This window comes from Microtus ochrogaster, assembly GCF_000317375.1.
Source record: "Microtus ochrogaster isolate Prairie Vole_2 chromosome 14 unlocalized genomic scaffold, MicOch1.0 chr14_random_3, whole genome shotgun sequence".
In the NCBI taxonomy this organism is placed as follows: Eukaryota; Metazoa; Chordata; class Mammalia; order Rodentia; family Cricetidae; genus Microtus; species Microtus ochrogaster.
Window position 1 is genome coordinate 242,494 of NW_004949098.1, and position 22,828 is coordinate 265,321.

At 46.7% G+C, this 22,828-nt stretch overlaps 1 protein-coding gene across 2 annotated transcripts in view; it reads left to right on the forward strand.

Moving 5' to 3' along the window:
* The window catches only part of Dguok (deoxyguanosine kinase), a 30,922-nt gene extending 18,678 nt beyond the window's left edge, over positions 1 to 12,244 (forward strand). For both annotated transcript variants that reach the window (XM_026788004.1, XM_005364654.2), the window contains 4 exons: positions 3,391 to 3,538; positions 10,914 to 11,029; positions 11,531 to 11,630; positions 11,991 to 12,244. In XM_026788004.1, the coding sequence (XP_026643805.1) occupies positions 3,391 to 3,538; positions 10,914 to 11,029; positions 11,531 to 11,630; positions 11,991 to 12,017 (391 nt within the window). In that variant the 3' untranslated portion in view covers positions 12,018 to 12,244. The remainder of the gene's footprint in view (positions 1 to 3,390; positions 3,539 to 10,913; positions 11,030 to 11,530; positions 11,631 to 11,990) is intronic.
* Positions 12,245 to 22,828: the final 10,584 nt, after the last annotated feature.

The following is a 22,828-nucleotide window of genomic DNA, read 5'->3' on the forward strand; positions in this document are numbered from 1 at the left end:
ACCAACAGACAAGGCATGGGATGCCTGGATCTGGTCATTATGGAGAGTTTGAATTTGAATGACTTTGGTGAGAAAATTATCTGCCTTGAGCCCCATGACTCAAGATGCGACATTCTGTATCTTTATCTGCCTCCATCTCTGGAAACACTTGGCTATCGGTTTAATTCCAAGTTAAGTAAACTAGTTGCAACTCTTACTGGAAAGCCTCCTGAAATTAGAAAATGAGAGTTTGTGGGCTGGAGAGATGGCTCCCCAGTTAAGAACATTTCTTGTTTTTCCAGAGGACCCAGGTTCGATTCCCAGCACCTGCATGACAGCTCACAACCATCAGTAGCTCTAGTTCCAAGGGCTCCAACACAGTCTTCTGATCTCTGATGGTACCAGGCACACACGTGATGCATATATAGACATTCAGGCAAAACACCATACACATAAAGCAATAATATAATTTTTTTAAATGAAAGTTCAAGGCCAGGCATGTTGTCATATGTCTTTTATCTCAGCAGTTGGAAGGCAGAAGCAAGTTGATCTCTGTGAGTTTGAGGCCCGCTTGGTCTACATAGTTCTAAGTCAGACAGGGATGACTACATAGTGAAACCCTGTCTCCGAACAAGGAGGGGAGAGTTCATTTGTAAATGACATGACTATTCTGACTGCACTTGAGAATCACCCGAGATATGTGGAAGAAACAGTGCCATGCAGCAATCCTTCATTCCAGGGCCTGGGAGGAGTCTGCTCTTTAGAAAGTTAAATGTTTACTGTAGAGATGGTTGGGCTCCAGGATTTAGATAGTTTCCACTGCAAGTGTGCCTGTCTTTCTCTCTCCTCTCTTGAGCCATACCCAGGCTAGGAAGTTGAACTACATGAACCGTGTAGGATTTTGGAGGCATTCAGACTTGCTGTTTTAAGTTCTAGCCTCTTAGTGTGAGAATCCTCTCAGAGGGAAATAGACATGTTTTCTTAATTACAGGGGCTTTGCTGTTTGATTAAAAAGGGTCCCAGCTGTAGCCCTAGCTGGCCTGGAACTGAGTGTCACCAGGTTGACCCCATACTCGTAGGTGATCCTCCCACCTCTGCCTTCTTGCACATGGCACCATTCATGGTGGAAATGAGTTAAAAACTCTCTGGGTCTTGACATTTCCTTGTAAAGGAGTAGGCAGTTGTGTTGTTACACCATTGAAGCTACTTTCACCGAAGGGGAACATTTTCAGGTAGAAGAAAGACCTGCTGTAAATTCTAATCTCAAGTGTATTTAGACTTCCCTTCCTTTAGAAATGTATTCCAGGAACTGGAAGTATGGCTCGGTGGTCCTTTTCATGCCTAAGGCATGAGTTCAAGCCCCAGTGCCAAAGGGGAAAACTCATTCCTTTATTTGTTTGATTGGTGTAGGTTTATTGAATATCTCCTGCACTCAGGCACCAGGCTGTTCCCTAGGGCAACACTAGTCCTTAGTCCCTGTTCCGGTGAGGATGCTATTTCACCAAGGATTGCATACGTGTTCACAAGTGTGTTGTGTATTTCAGGGGGCAGTGACTGAGGGAGGGAGAAGTGGAAGTATTTTCTGATCAACTTAACAGAAAGAGCAGTGTGGCTTTAGAACAAAGTTCTGGATTGCTAGGTCCTTTAGCCCTGTTCTACCTCTCTGTGTTCTACCCCCACTTCCCCTTCTGCCCGTTACCACCTGCTATGGAGAAACAGGGGCAATGCCTACCTCAGGAGAGCAAAAGCCCCTGATAGAGACTTGGTCTTTTTGTTTGTTTGTTTGTTTTGTTTTTCGAGACAGGGTTTCTCTGTGGTTTTGGAACCTGTCCTGGAACTAGCTCTTGTAGACCAGGCTGGTCTCGAACTCACAAAGATCCGCCTGCCTCTGCCTCTGCCTCCCAAGTGCTGGGATTAAAGGCGTGCGCCACCACCGCCCGGCTGACTTGGTCATTTTTATTTGCAAGATAGAACTTTTGTCTTCTTGCTGTCTTTGGAGAAGCTGTCAGCATTTTTCAAAACTTGAGTTACAAAAGTCACCTGTTTGTCACCTTCAGAGAGCTGTAGATAAAACATTCTAGTCTGGGCAAATTCACTTTTGGGGTTTGTAAATTAGCTTCTTCATGGCCTAGGAGAGCAATTACAGTGACTTAGGACTGTTGGCTCCTGAGTGACAGTCACCCTTCTGAGTACTTAGCAAGTATGATATGCAGTCATCCCCTGCCGTGGGCTGCGAGTCAGGTTGCTTTCCACAGCGACGTGGCTTGTGGAAGCAGCACTAGATCAGACCTTTCAGAGTCACTTTGAAAACCACTCTCCTCAGGGTGACGCTCACAACTTTGCAGTTTGCACTTCCCTGAGCCGTTCACACAAGGAGTTTGAATTTCATTTCCCAGAAATGGCCAGTTGCTGAGGTTGCCTTGGAAACTGGAGGTCATTGTTGTGGATGTAAACTGTGTTTTGTATCAAGCTTAAAAAGTAGAATTGACCCTTTTGAAGCCCTGGTGTCTACAGCTCTGACTTCTCAATTTACCGGATCCTCCTTCTGTTGTGGAAGTGAGCAAAGAGGGAAGTTAGTTTGATAGTTCAGCTTCAGCCTTGTTTGCTCTGGTTGGAAACTCAGCAGAGGAAAGCTAGCTAGGCTCCAGTATTCTCTGGAGGGGAGACTGTGCTCTTGGTCTTGTCGAAGTCAGCTCCAGAGCTAATACCATGGGAAGGCTCTCCCTGTTTCTCAGCTACAAGGCATGATGGCTCAGCAGCTCGAGACTCCGAAGCCCTCATTTCGAAACGCAGTGGGGAAGGGCGGCTTCACCCTGCATTCACCTGGGCTTGTCTGGAGTGTGCTCTAGCGGTGGGGACTCTGGTCAGGTTTCCATGTACATGGTGTGTGTCTTGGCTCATTTCCCTTCTTACAGTCCCCTTTCCTTGTAGTGGGCTCCATCTGTGAGCTGACGTGTGGGCCTGTGTCAGGTGCTATTTAATCCTGTAGTGCTGAGCGGGACAGGAGCTGGAGAATTCAGATTTCCAAGGGCAGGAGAGATGGTCAGCAATTAAGAACATTTGCTTCTCTTATAGAGGATCCAGACTTTATTCCCAGCACCCACATCTGATGTCTCGCAACTGCCTGTGAGTCTAGCTCAGAGAGTCTAGTGCCCTCTTCTGGCCTGCACAAACACCCACATGCATGTGCACAGACACACACACACACACACACACACACACAAATAATAAAAAAATTTTTTTTAAATGATTCAGATTTCCTAAGGACTGATAGGAGCTAGAATGGTTAAGTGATTTGGATAAACGTGAACAAGACAGTTACTGATTTTTCTACTTTTCTCCCTCTTCTGTCTTTCATCCCACTTCCCATTCTTCCTTCACCCCAACCTCCCACTCAACATTTCCAAACAGGTATATCTTTGCAAAGAACCTTTTTGAAAATGGTTCCCTCAGTGACGTCGAATGGCACATCTATCAGGACTGGCATTCTTTTCTCCTGCACGAGTTTGCAGACCGGCTCTTGTTACATGGCTTCATATATCTCCAGGCTTCTCCCCAGGTAACTGCGAACTTAAAACTTAGATGTCAGAACTACATGAAACATAGGAGATGAACTCCTGCAAGCTTCTTAGTCTGTGGGCCTCACCGGTACTCCAGCACCAAGCACCCATCTCCCAGGGGCCTTCAGCAGCTGCAGCAGTATGTTCAAGCAATTGCCTGTGTGTAGACATAGCCCTCTTGGTGGAGAAACAGGCCAAAACACACTAGGCCATGTTTTTACAGCTCCAGGTTTACAGATCGGACACTAAGACCTGCAGCCAACTGCTTTATTTAGCTGCATGTCAGGTCATGTGAGACTTCAGTGGTCCCTTCTGTTTTCTGACCAGGATGTGAGGAAGGAAAGAATGTTTCCTCCCTCGTCCTAATTTATAACCCACACTTTGGTCCTTGAGAAGGTCCTCAGGCACAAGGACTGCTGCAGTGTACACTTTGGCTCTGATTCTGTAGCTTGAACTTTGGAACCAATTTGGCCCATGGGATGATGTCATGACAGGAGACCTCTGGAGACAGCATTGGCCCGTGGCTCATGCTGATGTAGTAACCTTGGCTAGATCCTGGTGAGCTTTCTACTGAAGGAGTCTTTGTCTGTAAAGTAGAACTCTTGAAAGACTCTCAGTGGCAGGATTCCAAGTCAAAGCAAAGCATTTTTTTTTTTTTTTTGAGAGAGAGAGAGAGATAGAGAGAGAGACTGCTATTACTGCTGTCGCAGGTATGGTCAGATGCCAAGAATGCCCATCGTTGCAGAAAGCAAGCCAGCTGCAGCCTGGGGCTGAGCTTGTGGACAGAAGGGAGCCTGGAGGCACCCTGAATGGAGCTGAGAACAAGTGGGAGAGTCATGTCATGTTGCAGGGGCCCCAAGGAGAGGACTAGAAGGAAGGGGCAGCTAGGAGAGAGGCTGCTGAGTACAGCTGGGGCTGTTTGTACGTTTTTTCTTTCTTTTTATTTTTTTTAAGTTTTTGTTTTTTAGTTTTTTTATTTTATTTTGTTGGGGGGAGTATTTGGTTGGTTTGGTGTATTTTTGTTTTGAGACAGGGTCTCACTATGTTGCCCTGGCTGTTCCAGAATTCACTATATGGACCAGGCTGTCCTCAGACTTACAGAGACTCACCTGCCTCTGCTTCTACCTCCCAGGTGCTAAGATTAAAGGCATGCCCCACACGCCTGGCTGCATTTCTTTGTTCTAATACATTTCCTCCTCCCTCCTCTTCTGACAACTCTTCATCTTTGGTGTGTATGTGTGTGTGTTCAGTGTGTGTCTACGTGCATGAGTACACACAAGCCACAGTGTTTGTGTGGCAGTCAGAGGACAACCGCGGTGTCACCTCTCCATGGACTTCAGGGATGGAACTCAAGTCACCAGGCTGCTTTGTGCCAGGCTTTTTCTTTTGGAGCCACCAACCAGCTCCCAAATCATGACACAGAGTCTTCTTATTAGTTATGAATGCTCAGCCTAGCTTCTATTTCAGACTAGCTCTTCTAACTTAAATCAGTCTGTTACTCTTTATCTGCCTTTTGGCTTGGGGCTTTTTACTTATCTTTCCTTTTGTACGTCTTACTTTCCTGCTTCCCCCAGTGTCTGGCTGGCTGGTGGCTGCCTGGCTTCTCACTCCAGGCCTGTCCCTCTGTTTGTATCTCATTCTCTTGTACTCCCCTATTTATTCCCTCTGCCCACCAGCCCCACCTCTCCCTCTTCTGCCTAGTTATTGGCCAGTCAGGTGCCTTAGGCAGACAAGGTGAAACAAATGGAACACACCTTTACATGATTTCACACCTGTCCTTATATTGTTAAACAAATGGAACATAAACAAATGGAACACATCTTACACAGTTAAATTAATATTCCACAGCATAAATAAACGTAATACATTGTTACATAGCTAAATATTCCACAGCATTGCTTGGCAAGTGCCTTTGGCTGCTGAACCATCTTGCCAGCCCCATCAGGACTCTTGGTATAGTTTAGGAAGTTCCTGGATTGTAATGCAAATCACAGCAGGGAGTAAGAAATTCTAGATGAAATTTGGGGTTTAAATAAAATTGAACTAGATATTAGTAAGGCCTAAGGGCTGAGGAGATTCTTCTGTGAAGTGAAGTGTTTTGGCATTGCCTGACTGCTTTCAGTGGTCCTTGTTGCTAAAGAGAAATAGAAGAGGGCTGGAGAGATGGCTCAGAGGTTAAGAGCACTGACTGCTCTTCCAGAGGTCCTGAGTTCAATTCCCAGCAACCACATGATGGCTCACAACCATCTGTAATGAGATCTGGCGCCCTCTTCTGGTGTGTGGGAAGCAGAATGTTGTACACATAATAAATAAATAAATTTAAAAAAAAAAAAAAGAAATAGAAGAGGTATACTGTGAGCCAGGCATAAATGATGCATGCCTTTAATCCCAGCATTCGAGAGGCAGAGGCAGGCGGATCTCTGTGAATTCAAAGCCAGACTGGTCTACATAGTGAGTTCCAAGACAGTCAGAGCTACATAGTGAGATCCTGTCTCAAAAAATAAGAAGAGACACATTGTGGAGACAGGTGGCTTACAGGAAGGTAGTCCCTGAGTGAAAGATGAGCATTTTCTCACAGAGGATGGCAGGATGCGCTGAGGCAGAGTTTGTGGGAAAGGAGGGCTCTCTAGCAGGGAGGTGCTATGGAGTAGACAGGGAGGAGATGCGGTGGAGTCGAGCAGAGTAGAGGAGGCGTTAGATTTCCCATGGACGTCATAAGGTGACCGGACTGAGAAATGGGTTGAAGGCTGAGGCTGGGAGAGGGGACAGTGTTGACCTAACCTATTCTCAGAGAGGCAGAGGAATAGTGTGGTCATCTCAGGGCAGTAGTGTGGGAGGAGCCGAGAGTAAAGCAGGGCTGCCAGGGATCCTTAAAGCAAGCCATTCTCCCTTACCTTCCTTCTTAATGCCCTTTGTATGAAATGACAGGGTGCTGTTAGTAATGGTGATTGTCACCAGGGCTGGTTTGTCCCTTTGGAGACTAGTTGAAGTATTTCATCTCATATAATGAGACTTGAAGAATTGCTGCAATTTAACATAGACTAAAGAAGGATAATTTATTCGGGATTGGTTTGAGATTTTAGTGCTGTTAGATACAGGAACCCAGGAATGCCAGAGGATATATAGGACATAGGTTCAAGCCGGTGCCTAGCACAACAGACTCCTGACAAATACACACCTCAGAGTCTGTGATACAGGCTCCAGGCCCTGTCCACCTGTCCTCTCCTAAATTCAAGGAAGTTGGCACTCACACTAATGATACTAATTGGAAGAGAAATGGCTGGACCTGTGTTCCGCTACCCCTTGGAGTCAAGAAGAGAGAGTGAAGCTGGCCGTGTGCCTCAGGATTCCCATCCCTGTGTAGGACAGTGAATCATGGACACAGTGCTCAGGGGCTGCATGGGAACAAGTGCCACCTGAGTGAGCAGACCCTTCCACAGTCACAGCCTAGCAGGTCAGAGAAGCTTGGCCAGCGTCCCTGCCCTCCCACTTCTACCCACACATCTTTCCCCTGTACATTCTGGTGTGTGCTCCCCGTGGGGACTGAAAGGAAGGGGCCAGGATAAAACTGCCCTGTGGGATGTTTTAAAACATTTGTTAGCCGGGCGGTGGTGGTGCACGCCTTTAATCCCAGCACTCGGGAGGCAGAGGCAGGCAGATCTCTGTGAGTTCGAGACCAGCCTGGTCTACAGAGCTAGTTCCAGGACAGGCTCCAAAACCACAGAGAAACCCTGTCTCGAAAAACCAAAAAAAAAAAAAAATTTGTTAGCTGGGTATAGTGGCATAAGCTTTTAATCCCAGCACTCAGGAGGCAGAGGCAGGCAGGTTTCTGAGTTCAAGGCCAGCCTGATCTACAGAACGATTTTAAAGCATCCAGGGATACACAGAAAAACCCTGTCTCAAAAAAAAAAAAAATACCAAAATAATGGTGATAATGATGATAATAAATAAACTAATTTATTTTTAGCCAGGGTTGTTACACAGAGAAATCCTGTCTCAAAACAAAAACTGTCTTTGTGAGTTCGAGGCCAACCTTGTCTACAGAGCAAGTTCCAGGACAGGCTCCAAAGCTACAAAGAACCCCTGTGTTGGAAAAAGAAACATACATACAATACATACATACATAAGTAAAATCATTATAACCATCCCAGAAACCGGGCAGTGGTGGCACACGCATTTAATCCCAGCATTTGGGAGGCAGATCTCTGTGAGTTTGAGGCCAGCCTGGTCTACAAGAGCTAGTTCCAGGACAGGCACCAAAACTACAGAGAAACCTTGTCTCCAAAAAACAAACAAACAAGCAAAAAACTTTAGCTGGGTGGTAGCTGGGCGGTAGTGGCACATACCTTTGATCCTAGCACTCGGGAGGCAGAGGCAGGAAGATCTCTGTGAATTCGAGACCAGCCTGGTCTACAAAACCAAGTCCAAGACAGGCTCCAAAACCACAGAGAAACCCTGTCTTGAAAAAAAAAAACCCAAAAATAAATAAATAAAAATAAAAAGGAAACCATGTCAGTAAATTAAAATTATGCCAGCTATCAAAGTAGGACTTTGTCTAGACTTTTTTTTAAAAAAAAAATATTTATTTACTTATTATGTATACAATATTCTGTGTGTATGCCTGCAGGCCAGAAGAGGGCACCAGACCTCATTACAGATGGTTGTGAGCCACCATGTGGTTGCTGGGAATTGAACCCAGGACCTTTGGAAGAGCAGGTAATGCTCTTAACCACTGAGCCATCTCTCCAGCCCCCAAGCTGTTTCTCGATAAGTTGCCTGTTAAAACGATGCCTCAAAGTTTCACATACAATTTCATTAACGGCTTTCTCATGAACTGTAAACTTGAAATTTCCCTAAATTTAAACTGAATTTAAAAAATCAACCAGTAATAGTGGTATGCACATATAGCACTTGGGAGGTAGAGGCAGATCATGAATTTCAAAGGTCAGCGTGAAGGTGTGTGCCACAGGGGCACAGGTACACTGAAGATAGCTGTAGTTATCACTACCCCACATGCCTGTATCTCCTGTCAAAGCAAATGCTCAGTGTCTACAAGGTTGGGTTTAATATTATTTTATATTATTAATATACCATATTTCAGATATTTGTTGCTGCTTTAATTCTTACCCTCATCCTTTTGGGTTAGTTTGGTGTTTCTGCTGTTCTTGCCTGGATTTCTTACTTTTTTAACAAAATGATGGAATATGGCTGGTTATAGCTGGCAGTTACTACCATCTGTTAGTTGGTATGTTGTTGTTCCTCCATGTAGTTTCTCATTTTTTAAGAAATATGGTACATTTTCCAGCCCCCCTTTGTCTAGACTTTAAAGGGAAGAAAAGTTTGCTTAGTTTGGCAAATTAATAGTAAAAAGGGAAATGCTAACTGGCTAGTATCAATGGTTGTGTGCAGTTTGTGGATAATTATAAATAGCTTTTGCAAGAATTGTTCTGTCTTTGCATGTATTTGAAAACATGGTTTTACATATATTTTTTAATATTCATTTACTCCAGTTCAGACAGTATTTTTCAGAGGAGGAAATAAAGTAACTTAGCTGAAGTTGCTTGCCTGTGGAAATGCAACGTGGTTAGCTTCTGAGGAGGCAGTTGCACCGCTTGTAATAGGAAGAGCTCGTGTCTTTTATACATTTCAGAAGATAGAGGAAAGAATGGATATGTGCATAAACTCTGCTTAGAGCATAATCACAGTGGTTGTGAGTGAGGAGAGTCGAGACGCTGGAGTCAGGAATATATTGGGAAAGACGACGGCAGAGTTCCAGGTCAGCCTGCACTAGACCTGGAACTACCTCAAAAACTAAAATAAAACGGGGAGTGGTCTAAAGCAAATTTGATTGCATGGTTTTGTTTCCTTAAGGGAAAGGGGGAAGAGTCCTAAGTCAGTGGGTTAATCTACCCATACTTTCAGGATACTTGACATTGAATACTGAAATGTTTGGCCAGGCAGAAAGAGGAACAAGGGCAGTTCAAGCAAAACAAACATTTGCAGCATAGGTTTTGCGGTGTGAAGGAGCTTGGCCTATCCCATAGGAAGGAGGCCAAATCTGCCTAAGCAGTGAACAAGGGGGAGCTAAGGAAAGTGAGGACAATGTCGTCTAAGGGGTGAAGGAGACACAGTCCTCAGAAGCAGAGAACCTCAGACTGTAGGCAGAGGCAGACTCGAGTTCTGCAAGGGGAAGGGAGCGGGGAGTTAATGTCACGGCTTGTTTTGTTTCATGTTATCTTTGACCCCATGCAGATGCTTCAGTTAGTATGAAAGATGTTTTCAATCGCTTGCCACTTTATAAGTAGAATGGCACTCACAAGCCAGGCATGGTGGTATATGCCTGTAATACCAGCATCTGGAAAGCTGAGGCAAGAGGACAGCAAATTTGCAACTTTTTGAAGCCTGTGGTTTTGTCTGTAGCTAGCAAAGAGCCTATGGAGCAAAGTATTTTAAGCAGGGACAGAAGTACCATAGAAGACTGGAGTGAGGGACAAACTGGGAGGAAAAAAGGCTTTTGCCAGAATTGTAATGTGCCTTACCTAAGAGCGGCCTCTCAACTACCTGTGGGTGGGCAGAGGATGGAGAGACTGCAGCTCTCACATGACAGCTGGCTGGCTCTCTCTCTTCATGCCCTTCTTCACCTCCAGGACACAGAGGCAGAAGGCTCTGGAATGTCTGGCTGAGAGGCCTGAGCACCAGGGCAGAGGTGAGAGGACTGAACCAGCTGGAGATTAGACTCTCCTGGCTTCTTGGTGTGGTTGGGAGGGGGAAGAAGAAAGGTCGTGTCAGGTCCCCAGTGTGACTGACTGGGGAGAATGGTGATTGCGGTTAACCAGCTGAGGCTGCTCCAAGGAAGAGCAGTCTGAGGTAGAGGTGGACAAAATGGTACCAGTGCTCTGAGTAAGAGAACAATGGTACCCAAAGAAGACACAGATATTTTGTTGTTGAAATAAGAGCTGCGGGGCTGCGTCCCCAGCACCCTGCCACCCACATGGCTAGTTTAGCTTATGTCCCGAAATAATTACACGGAAACTGTATTCTTTTAAACACTGCCTGGCCCCAATAGTTCCAGCCTCTTATTGGCTAGCTCTTACATATTGATCTAACCCATTTCTATTATTCTATGTAGTCCACGAGCCAGCTTACCAGGAATGATCTTAACCTGCATCTGCCTGGAGTGCGGGAACCATGGCGACTCACTGACTCAGCTTCTTTCTCCCAGCATCCTGTTCTGTTTTCTCCGCCTACCTAAGGGTTGGCCTATGAAATGGGCCTAGGCAGTTTCTTTATTAATAAGAAATCATTCCCACATCATTTTGTGGATTGCTTGGCCCTGTAAGACAGAAATGTAACAGCAGGGGGATTGTCTTTTAGGTTTGTTTGGAAAGACTGTACCAGAGGGCCAGAGAAGAAGAGAAGGGCATTGAGCTGGCCTATCTTGAACAGCTGCATGGTCAGCATGAAGACTGGTTTATTAACAAGACTACCAAGTGAGTAACAGGCAGGCAGAGGCCTCCCCCGCCGCGCTGAGCACAAGTCGAGCTCACAGCCCAGAACCGCAAGGACACAGAGGAAGTGCCCCACATCTGTCAGCTAGATGTCATGTCCAATACAGCCCATGCGTCCCAGGGCTGTGGTAGGGTCTCTCTCCCCCTTTCCCTTCCTCCCTTTTCCCTAGATTGTACCCTGTGATGAATGCTTATCCTAGTTGACTTAGGATGGAAGGCTGAAACTTTCTGGACAAATGTCCATTTTAATTGACATTTTTAGTTTTTGCCTGTCCACTTTCAGGCTTGGTATGTTCACTTCAGTTGTTGGAATGTTGACTTCAGTAGCAGTTGCAGGACTAGAGAGACGTCTCAGCCTTTCACTTTGCAGGCAGTTTTCTTGAGGTCTTTCAGAACTACCGTCTGTGGGCAGAGTCCTCAGGCTCTGAGTGGTCAGTGTGGTAGGAAAGTGACGTTACCTGGCATCTCTGCCTTCTGCTCCAGGCTCCACTTTGAAGCTCTGCAACATGTGCCAGTGCTGGTGCTGGACGTCAGTGAGGACTTCTCGAAAAACGCCGCCAAGCAGGAAGAGCTCATGAGCCAGGTGGGCAGACCCTCGGCTTTCCGGGGTCTCTTTGTCTGCCCTTTGCTTTGCACTTCAAATTGTATTGCACACTTCCACACCTTGGGATTTTATGCAAGTTACAATAATTAAATAATTAAAATCCAGCTCTAAGTGTGCTGGGTTAGTAAGTATCAGCTGGTTGTCTCTTAGCATCTGCTGGCCAGCCGACTTCCCCCTAAGGTGTTCTAAAGTGAGGGATGGAAGACAAATGGGTTCTCTGCCTAGCTGCCACTTGGTGCCGTCTGACCCTGGGCAGCTCATAAATGCTTGGGACTGGAGACACGTACACTGAGGGGGTGTGGAAACTGCAGTATGACATTGGGTCTTCTTTCCCTGCAGGTCAACACCTTTATGAGGAACCTGTAAGCAGTAATTAGACGTCTCGGCTCTGGTCTGGTCCCGTCTTTCTGAAGCTGGCAAACGTTGACCTTCCTTTCATCCATCTTGTATGCACATCCCCTGGGCCCCTCAAGCATCCCTGACCCCACACACTCGGGTGTGCGCTGTCTTCATACTGCTGGTTTTTGGTTTTGGTTTTGGTTTTTAATCCCAAGCACTTTAAAAATAAAACCGACTTAAGTTTGTTTTTCTAATCCAGTTCCTTTATTTCAGGATAAATGATGCCTGTTCTCAACTCCATAGAGATACCAATTTTCACCTAAGAAAAGTCTTAGCTTTTCTTGACCAACTGCTCCTGTGTCCAGGGCAGGGACTGTCCCAGAGCCAATCAAGCCCTGCCTTACATGAAGTGGATCCACCGTGCACCCCAGAATGGAGAAACAGTGCATACTCCTTACATGAAGTGGATCCACCGTGCACCCCAGAATGGAGAAACAGTGCACACTCCAAGAGCTTTAGCTCTTCCTCTCCTCTGTTCCAAGTACTAAGAAGGGATGGGGAGTCAATCCCAGTCCTGGAGCTAGTTCACCCAGAAGACAGGGAGAGAACAGCCTCTGACGTTTAGGGTGTGGCTGTCCCAGTCTTCTGCGTACCTTAGCAGTGAGCTTCAGACAGCACTAAGGCACGGAGACCACAGCAGCAAAGACAAGTGTGACTTGGTGCTGCTGCTCTAAGCGCCAGGCGTGATTTGTTGAGGGAAGAAAAACTCAGAGATGTATAGAATTGGAGAGCTTCATTGCAAGAAGCCCAGGTCAGTCTTTACCCGGAGCACCTAGGCCCTCTACAGTTCTGCAGGCACAGGGTTTAATGTCTTGGGAGACAGAAATCTTTACCATCCTTTATGGTTTGAGAAAGTGTTGGATTCGGTACTTATATGAGGTCTTCAACAACACATCCAACAATTTCTTTATCCTACATTAAGAAAATATTTGTTTTTTGTTGCTGCAGTAAACACCATGACCAAAAACAACTTTGAGAGGAAAGGGCTTATTTTAGCTGACTGGTGACAGTCGGTCATCAAGGGAAGCCCGGCAGGAGCTTGAAGCAGAACCCACTGGAGGGATGCTGCCTGCTGAGCGACTAGGGGCTCCTGGACAGTTAGCTCAGACCCCCAGTGGGCTGAGCCCTCCCACGTCCATCAGGAATCAAGAAAATGCTTCCCTGACCTGCTCACAGGCTGGTCTGATGAAGGCAATTACTCAGTTGAGGTTCACCCTTCAAGGTTTCTCTAGGTTTGTTTCAGCAGCTAAAGCTATGACATAAGGCATATTAGTTCATCCATTTATATTGTGTAAGTCAGAGTTTTTTGATGAAATCAGAAGATTGTATATCCAGCACCAAGAAGAAAGCCTGTTCTTCCCTCCCCCGATTGTCTCCTGCATCCACCCCAAGCTCCCACAGATCTACTTTCTTTGTGTATAGATTGATGATGAATCTCGTGTGAATTGATTCTCTGTGTGTAGTCTTCTGTGACTCATTTCTGTTGTTCAGCATCATCATGTTCAGAGGTTCATCCAGATTGTGGCATGTATCCACACTTCCTTTTTATGACTAAGCAACGTTTTATTTTATGGCTGTGACACACTTTGTTTATCCATTCATGGGAATTTGCCATTTTCATCGCCAGCCTCATGCGCATGGAGTGCTGCCTCATTGTGGGGTGACAGCATGCCTTCCAGGACTGATGATGCCGAGCGTCTTTGTGTTCTTACTCAGGAAAGTGCCCGCTCACACCTTTCTCTTTTCGGTCGACTTACAAGAGTCCTTTTGGTATTTGGGGTATATGTTTCTTGAAAATTACATGACTTAGAATCATTTCTCTCATTCTCTTGCCTTTTTAAAAAAGATACTTGTTTTTAATGATGTGGGATCTGGGATGGGGATGAACTTTAGTACAGGTACCTATGGAGGCCAACAGAGGGTGTCAGGTCGTCTGGAACTGGAGTTAGAGGTGGTTGTAAGCCACCTGACATGCCTCCTGAGTACTGACATTACATTTTTTGGTAGTGTCTATTGAAGCAAGCAAGCGTGTGTTTTGGTGAAGCCCACTCATTTAGTTTTATCATTTAGGCTTTTATGGTTATATCTAAAAGGCCAGGTAACCTAGGTTCACAGATATTGACTTCTGTGTCTTTATTGTCTTGCTGTTTTAGCTTCTCTCCAGATCTGTGATGCATGTTGAGTTTTTGCATCTAAGGATAGGTAGGGCCCATCTTTTTTATTTTGTTTTGTTGTTTTTGTACATGAGGCTATGATTGTCCCAACACCATTGGATGAAGTCTCCTTACTCTGTTGACTTGTCTTCTTACCCTTGTTGAAACACTGTCATTTTATCTTGGATTATGTTGCTACTTCAGGCTTTGGAAAGCCCATAGATGTTTGTTATTTTGGAAACTCAGCATTTTCATTCATTCCGCTTTGAAGGACCCACCTGCCGAATCATCACTTCTGTGTCCAGGAGACACTGTAATAGGAATGGACTGTAGACTGGAGTGGGAACACTGGCTCTTTGCCTGTCGTCAGAGGTCCCCAAGTGTTGGCCATCTGTAAGGTGAGAACCGTGAGGGGACAAAGCAGGTGTCATCTGATGGATGCCAAACACAAAGTGCCCGTGTGGTCAGCTGTGAAGCAGCACAGCTGTGCTGTGAGGGCCCATGAAGGGCAGAAGGAGCCTGAGTGAGCTGGACAGCCTCTCAGAGAAATGGGGGACTGTTCTGAAGAGTGAATAGGGAGGCCTTTTGGGGGCTGTGTCCCTCGCTCAAAGAGGAAGCCTAAGGCCAGATGCAGAAAGCAGATTTATAGTTTTAAGAGTACACTCCTAAAAATCTAGTACAAACAGCAGGGATAAATCCTGGTCTCTGCTTTGTGCAGCCCCTTCTCTTTGGAGGAATACCTTGCTCAGCCTCAGCCTAGATATAGTCAGGAGTGCCTTGGTCCTGCCTCAGAGCAATGTGCTAGGTTTTGTTGACTTCCCAGTGGAATCTTTACCCTTTCTGAGGAGGGGGCAGGTGAAGGGAGTGGGAGGAGGGGGAGGGAGTGGGAGCTGAGATTGATATGTAAAATGAGAAAAGATAGTTTTTTAAAAATAAATAATTAAAAAACAAAAGAATGAGGGAGGGGAGCAGAGAAAAAATGTAGAGCTCAATAAAAATCAATAAAATTTAAAAAAATGCAGTCCTGGATTGGCATGCTCAAACACTTTTAATCTCAACACTTGGGAGACAGCAGGTGGGTTTCTTGAGTTCAAGGCCAGCCTGAGACCCTGGCTCAGAAAAAAGCCAACAACCCTCCTAAGGTGGAGGACAGCAGTGCTGGGGAGGTAGCTCGGCTCTTAAGTACTTCCTGCTCTTCCAAAAGACCTGAGTTAAATTCAGCTCTACCTTCCACAGCAGGCCGCTCACAACTGCCTCTAACTCCAGTTCCAGGGCATCTGACGCCTTCTACTGGCCTCTGTGGGCACTGCACGCATGTGGTGCACAGACATAGAAACAAACAAAACACTCATAAAAATCCAGGCCTCAGCCAGGAGCGGTAGTTCACACCTTTACTCCCAGGACTTGGGAGGCTGAGCAGGTAGTTTGGTCTACATGGTGGGGTCCAGGCTAGATAGGAATGCACAGTGAGACCTCATCTCAACAGCGAAAGTCAATAAAACAGTCCTTCAGTCTTAAGTCTTGCTGTAATAATAATTCAACATTTCTTTCCATTTGCAAGTGTTGCCTTTTAGGATATGTAAATATCAGGTAGCGTGTGGTGGCACATATCTGTAATCCCAGCACTTGAGAGGTGGAGTCTGAAAACTCAGAACTTTGAGGCTAGCCTGGGCTTCATGAATCATGTTCTAAAATAAAATCAGATATATTAAGATTATAAATATTAAAATATATACAAATCATTAAAATTATATATACATATATTAGTCACCAACAGTCTAACCTATGTAAAATAGTCATTTTTCCAAATTAGTAGCTGAACACATCTCTGTGGAACTAGATGCTTTAATGAGAATCAGTAATTATGAGTCTTCGTTACTGCAGGAGTCCAGGATGGAGCTGGTAGAAACAGGGATTAGAAAGTAGGGGATGGAGGCAGGAGGATGGGGAGTTGAGGCCACCCTTTGCTGTCTAGTGAACTTGAGGCCAGCCTGGAGTGCATGTACTGAGACCTTGTCTCAGTCTCAAACAGCAATACCAATGAGAGGGTGCTGTGCACAGTGGGAGTTACAGAGAAACTGAGCATCTCTTAAGCAGTTTGCCTACAGTGGTCTCTGCCCAGCGCTGGGTAGCCTGGTAGCTCTCATCACCCGGGTTTGAACCAGTTCTCAGAATTGGTAGCAGATTAGCACGTATAACTAGTGGTGCTTCTTGAAGGTTGTGATGCAAAGCACGCCGCCCCGGAGCTGTTTATGATGTGGATCAAGGCGGTGGAAATGCTCAGACATTGGAAGGGTGAGGGAGGCTGCCCTATGACAACGCCACCCTCCCTGGGAAAACAAGGAGGGAGTAGCTTGTAGCTTGTAGGAAGGATGACCTCAGCCTTCTCCGGCTCACTCTCTTCTTGGACCTTCATCCTTTGCTGGGATGTCCTGCTCCACCACTTAGTGCGCTCCACTTTCTGCCTACTGGCCTGACTCCCTTTTTCCCCCTCAGTTGAAGTATTTGTATCCGTTGGTCTATCCTGTCTCATTTGTCTTTCTTCTGTCAGAGTTATCATGTATTTGTTTTCTGTTGCCATAAACTCACATAGATATAACATGTACACATGAATTCTTAAAAATACTTATTTAAAAGGGGTCCTTCCTACAAAATGGCCACCAGGCTCCTTACCTAGGAAGAAGAAGCCTCTGCTGTGATTTAGTGATTGTACCTATGTCCTGTCAATAAAATCTGTGCTCTCCTTCCGTCATGTGCCTTGGCCACTGAAGAATTACTCAGAGTCTTTCCCTGCAAACCAAAACAAGTTACTGGAGGTATAAGTTTCAGGGCCCAGTGCTTGCGAGGACCCAGGAAGTTGTCCTGCCTCTAGGGAGACTTTAGGAGGGACACTTCAGCCAAGGAGAGTCTGCCCCCCAAAACAGGAAGGGTATGCGCTCACTGCTTCTCCAAAGGAGTGGCAGATAGCCATGACAGATGACAGATGGGTTTTCAGTCCAAGCCTCTACTGGGGACCAGCGAGCTGAGGGAACTCCCTGTGTATGACTGTTTTGCGACAGGCCTTACCTACCCTGACCTCCAGAGCTGTCACAAAGGGTCTCACCCCGAACGCTGGCCTGGAGCCCATGATATAGCCCAGGCTGACTTTGAACTCTCAGCAATTCATCGCCCCGGTTCTTCCGAGTGTGGGGACTATATGTCTGAGTCACTATGCCCTGGCCTTGGGTGGCATCTGTAGATTTGGTTGCTTTAGCCTAGAGCTTCTATATACAGATAGTTCCTATGATTCCCTAGGGCTACAATGAATTAGGCCCGTGTGCGTCCCCTCCAGAGCAGCTAGGAGGAAGGAGAGCACATGGCATGTCCTACTCCCAGAATCAAGGAAGAGAGTACTGGGTGGTCAAGAGCAGACCATGTCCCCTGGCATCTGTGGTAAGTCATCCCTCTGGCCTTTCCAGCTGGAAGACTTGGAGCCTCTAACCTTCCTCTCACCCCACCCTGCAGGCAATCATCTGCCTCTTCCCATTTTCCTGATTTCCCTACTGTTCTCTGAACCTCATTTCCACCCAGACTCTTCCCCTTCTGTGACTTTCAGGTCCCAATTCTACAAGGCAACCACACACCTGACCTTGTGGGGGCCTCCTGAACACGCCTCTGGGTCCAGGGTCCCTGACCATCAAAGCCCTCCTGTCCTCCCATGTGCCTGCTGCTTGGGCTGCAGTTGCTGATGCTACTCCCCTGGGATGCCCTCCTACCTCCCAGCCACCGTCACAGCAGCAGCATCTTCAGAAGCCTTGACCCTCTCCCACCCCAGCTGGCCCAGGTGCTGTGCTTGGTATTCCTGACCGATACGTTTGTCTTACGATTCCATCAAGATGTCTTTCCTCACATCTTTATTAGCACGTTTTATTTTATCTGTGTGTGTAGGTGTTTTATCTATGCATGTCTGTGTACCAAGTGTATGCAGTGCCCTTGGAAGCCAGGGGAGGATCTGCCCCCCACACACACAGGACAGTTGTGAGCTGGCATTTAGGGTGCCAGAATGGAACCTCCATCCTCTTGAAGAGCAGCATATGCTCTTAACCACCGAGCCATCTCTCCGGCCCCCAGAAGACACTTTGTTTTTTGTTTTGAGACAGGGTCTCACTTTGTAGGCCTGACTGGCCTTGAACTCATGAAGAACTGCCTTCTGCTCGGCTTGGTCCTCTGGTCCTCTGCGGGGTTACGTGAGAGCCACCCCAACTCCTGTCTGTAGCTTTAGGGCTTAGTACACAAAAGTGACCAATCCAGGAAGCACTGGGCAAAGGGAAAGAAGGAAACAAGAAAAGAGAAGTAGGCAGAACATGAGAAGGGCCCTGCAGTAAGCAATGCAGTGTCCTGCAGCTGCTACCTCTTTCCGCTCCCAGCAGCATGCTATGGGCCTGCTACCCAAGGCTGTGAGCAGACTCCAGGTTAGACCATGTGACAGAGCTTTAGAGTACATGGATAGACAGAAGTGTATGCTCTGGGCACTTGGGATGAAGCTCAGTTGATAGAGTGCTTGCCTAGCATACCCAGGGTCCTAGGTCCAGTCCCTGCATGGACTACTTACTGCCCGGTGGGGTAGGGCATGTCTATAGTCCCAGCACTCAGGAGGTAGAGGATGGAGGATCAGTTCAAGGTCATCCTCAGCCACAGTGAGCCTGTGAGCTGAAGGCTAGCCTGGGCTATGTGAGATCCTGCCTCGAAGAAAGAAAGGAAAGAGAATGAAAAAAGAAATGAATATTTGGATCCTACTCCTAGACACTCCCATCCCCAACTGACCCTGCGGAGCAGCTTAAGAATGTGAAGAACCTATAAAGTGGGGGCTGCAGAAGACAAGAGTAGCCTGGACCCTGACCCCGGAGAAATGCAGCATCAACCCAGTGCAACCCAGCCCTAAATCCTTTTCTATGAGAAAGACAGAAATCTGTCAATGCTGTCCGGAATCTGACCTCCTGTCTGACTATGGTACATCGTGGGGGTGGTGTTCATGCAGTGCTCTCACCTGTCTGATCTGGAGCCCTGCTTGCAGTGCCTGTGGGTGTCAGGTTGCCTACAACTGAGCCTCTCCAGCAAATGTTACCCCATAGCAAGGAACCTCTGTACATGGTGGTAGCTGGCACGAGAAACCAGGCAAAGGGAGTATTCTTAGGCAAGTCCCTGGACCTCTCTATTTTAAGTTTCTTAAAACTCAGACTATCGTCAAAGTCTGTGTCATCTCAGGCTCAAATGCTGACTTTCCATGAGGAAGTGGCATGGAGTAGATGGAGGCCTTGGGTGTGAGCACCATGAGCCTGAGTGCAAATCCCGGCTGCTTCTTTAGTTTGAGCTTCTGTTTGTCTAAAAGTTGCAGGCAAAGTAACTTTACAAGGTGGCTCCAAGGATTTCAAAAAGGAGGGACCAGGGCCCTGGCTGCTCGTCCATTGCTGTACCCTTGTGTGCTGCTCCAGGCAGCACCGTGCAGGTTGTGCCCAAGGCCAGAGCAGGCTGCTTGGTCTAGAAGGAGCCCGTGAGGTCCCGTGGTCTACCTCGCAAAGGGGTGGATATTGGACTTGCTCAGAAGGTGGAGGGCTGGGCGAGGAGGCCGGCAGCATTCACTGCAGCTTCCTTCCTGCCTAGTGGCTGGCTGGGTGCCCTGAGTGTGCCCTCAGATGACCCATGTGCAGGGACTGGCTCCACAGCCAGGAGAAGTTGGGTTTAAGCTGGGTTGTTTTTTTTTTTTTTCCTTTTCTTTTTTTGTCTTTTCAAGCTGGGATTCTGCTGCCCCTACAGGCACTCTGTTCCATCTGTAGACCCTTGCTTCCCCTGGTGTTTGCCAGCAGGGACTCTACCCCTCTCACTCTGTTTCTCCTCAGATCAGAGTGCAAGATTTTAGGGGTGCCAGGTAAGTAGACACATAAAGAAGCGAAGACCAAGGGGTAGCGCGTAAGGAGTTTTCCCCAGTGGGGTTGAAGACATGGCTCAGCAGCTAAAAGCACTTTTGCTCTTGCAGAGGACTTGGATTTGGTTCCCAGCACCAATATGGTGGCTCACACCCATGCAGACCCCAGGGGTCTAGTGCACCTCTTTTGCCCTCCGAGAACACCAGGCATGTGTGTGGTGAACATAAACACATTTTTAAACACTTTAAAATAGGAAATTTTGGTTTTGTTTTTTGAGACAGGGTTTCTCTTCATAACAGTCCTGGCTGTACTGGAACTCACTTTGTAGACTTGGCTGACCTCGAACCCACAGAGATTGCCTTGCTTCTACCTCTCCGAGTGCTGGGAGTAAAGGCAAGCACTACCACTGCCCAGTTAAGAAAAGAGTTTTAAAACCAGAACCACCCAGGGCCTGATGGCCAGCCAGTGCACTCCACCCGGAGAGCTGTTTAACTCCAAATCCTGAGATGCATGGAGGTGTGGATGCATGTGCCTCGGCTCTTCCGCAAGTCTGGGATAATGCTGGTGTCCTGCAGCCGTCCTGCAAGAAGGGCTGGTGTCCTGCAGCCGTCCTACAAGAAGGGGCTGGTGTCCTGCAGCCGTCCTGCGAGAAGGGGCTGGTGTCCTGCAGCCGTCCTGCGAGAAGGGGCTGGTGTCCTGCAGCCGTCCTGCGAGAAGGGGCTGGTGTCCTGCAGCTGTCCTACGAGAAGGGGCTGCTTAGGCCCATCTTTACTAGGGATTCCAAGATGTGCTGTGGACTGTCAACATGAATAATCCATCCCAGAATGTCTGCTTTTGTCCAGTGTCAGTGATTAGTGTGTGCCTTTGGAGATAACCCAGGCTTAGCCTCACTAATGGGTAAAGAATTGCTATAGTTTTCTCCTTGATCATATGTGTAGAAATAGCAAATTTCTAGCTAGCATATTAACTAGGATTTATTAGTCCCAAAGAGACTGCTGTTGCCCAAAAGTCTTTTCAGAGTTCCTTGGAGCCATTCTGTGGGTCCCTGTAGAGTTGGACTGTGTTTGCCATTCAACAAGGATATGTCAAGTGGCTGTGTGTTGGGCACTGGAGTCTGATGGGTAGTAGGACACATGAATGTCACAAGTGATATCTGTACTTAAGAAAAATGAATGTCTTACCCAAGCTTGACTATACCTTCTCTTGTGTCTCTCAAAATTATTTTTGACTGCTTTCTAAAATTAAGTTCTCTTTCAAAGGATAGAGAATAAAATGACTGATTGGGAATATTCAGAATAATGTGGCTTAGGCAGAAGCAATCTCAAATGAGGAATTCCTGACAGATCTTGAGCTCTGGTAAGACACTCTCCCAAGGACATGACTCAGATAAGAATATTTATTTGAGGGCTCGTTTAAAATGCAAAAGCACATTTTCCTGAGAACCAGTTTTGGCTCCTGAAGCCAGCCACCTTTCAAAGTAGAAATGACCAAATGGCCTGACCCAGCCCAGATCTGCTGGTTCTTGTCCACTGCCATGAGCCCTCTGGCTAGGACTCCCCAGGCACCTACACATATGATAGCACCTGCCCAAGGAACTCCAAACTAAATGAATGTACAAGATTGACAGAGCTTAGGAAGAAACCCGTGGTTGCTTGAGGTCTCGTGTTGCCAAGATTATTCCATTGATCAGATTCAGTGCTGCCACCACTCAGATCCCCAGACTCTAGCAAGAGTATTCTCTATGCTTTCTGCAACATTAATACTTTCCTTCTTTTTTTTTTTTTTTTTGAGTCAGGGTTTTTCTGTAGCTTTGGGGTCTTAGACCAGGCTGGTCTCAAACTCACAGAGATCCACCTGCCTCTGTCTCCCAAGTGCTGGGATTAAAGGCGTGTGCCCGGCTGACATTAATACTTTCATTTATGCGCTCCTTCAATTACAGCCTTTGCAGCAGACGTTAAACCCTCCCATTTTGTAGACACACAAACTGAGGATCAGATAGGCAGGTCATCTAAAACACATAGCCAGAGATCACCACATCTAGTTGACCTGGAAAGCAGCAGACGTCAAAGGCCTACATGCCCACCCCAACTGGCAGCTGCTCAGGAAGCATTGGTTTCCAATCTGACTGTCCCCTAAGCTCAGAAGGTGACCATGGGGTGGAGCATTCTAGTCCTTTCAGCCAGAATCTGGGGGCGGAGCCTGTGCATCCCTGCCACTCTATTAGGCCAATCAGAATTTGGTAAGTTCTATACATGAAATCTCAGTCTCTCTATGAGACAAATCAGAGTTTGCTTCCTTCTCTGAGGAACTGTTTGAAGGCACTGATGTTCCACTGTCGTTACATGTGCACGTGTGTGCATTTGGTGTATGTGCATGTTCGTGTGTTCACATACATGTGTAAACATGTGTGTACACACGCGTACATGTGTATGGAGGCCAGAGATCAATGTCAGATGTCTTCCTCAATCACTCTCCACTTTATTATTTTATTTGTTTATTTGTTTATTGAGACAGGGTCTCAGTATGTAGCTCTGTTTGGCCTGGGTAGACCAGGCTGGCCTTGACTTATAGAGATCTACCTGCTTCTGCTCCCCACCCCCTCCCCCAAGTCTGGGATCAAAGGCATGTGCCTCCACATCTGCCTAACATCTTTTTTTTAAAATATTTATTTATTTATTATGTATACAATATTCTGTCTGTATGCCTGAAGGCCAGAAGAGGG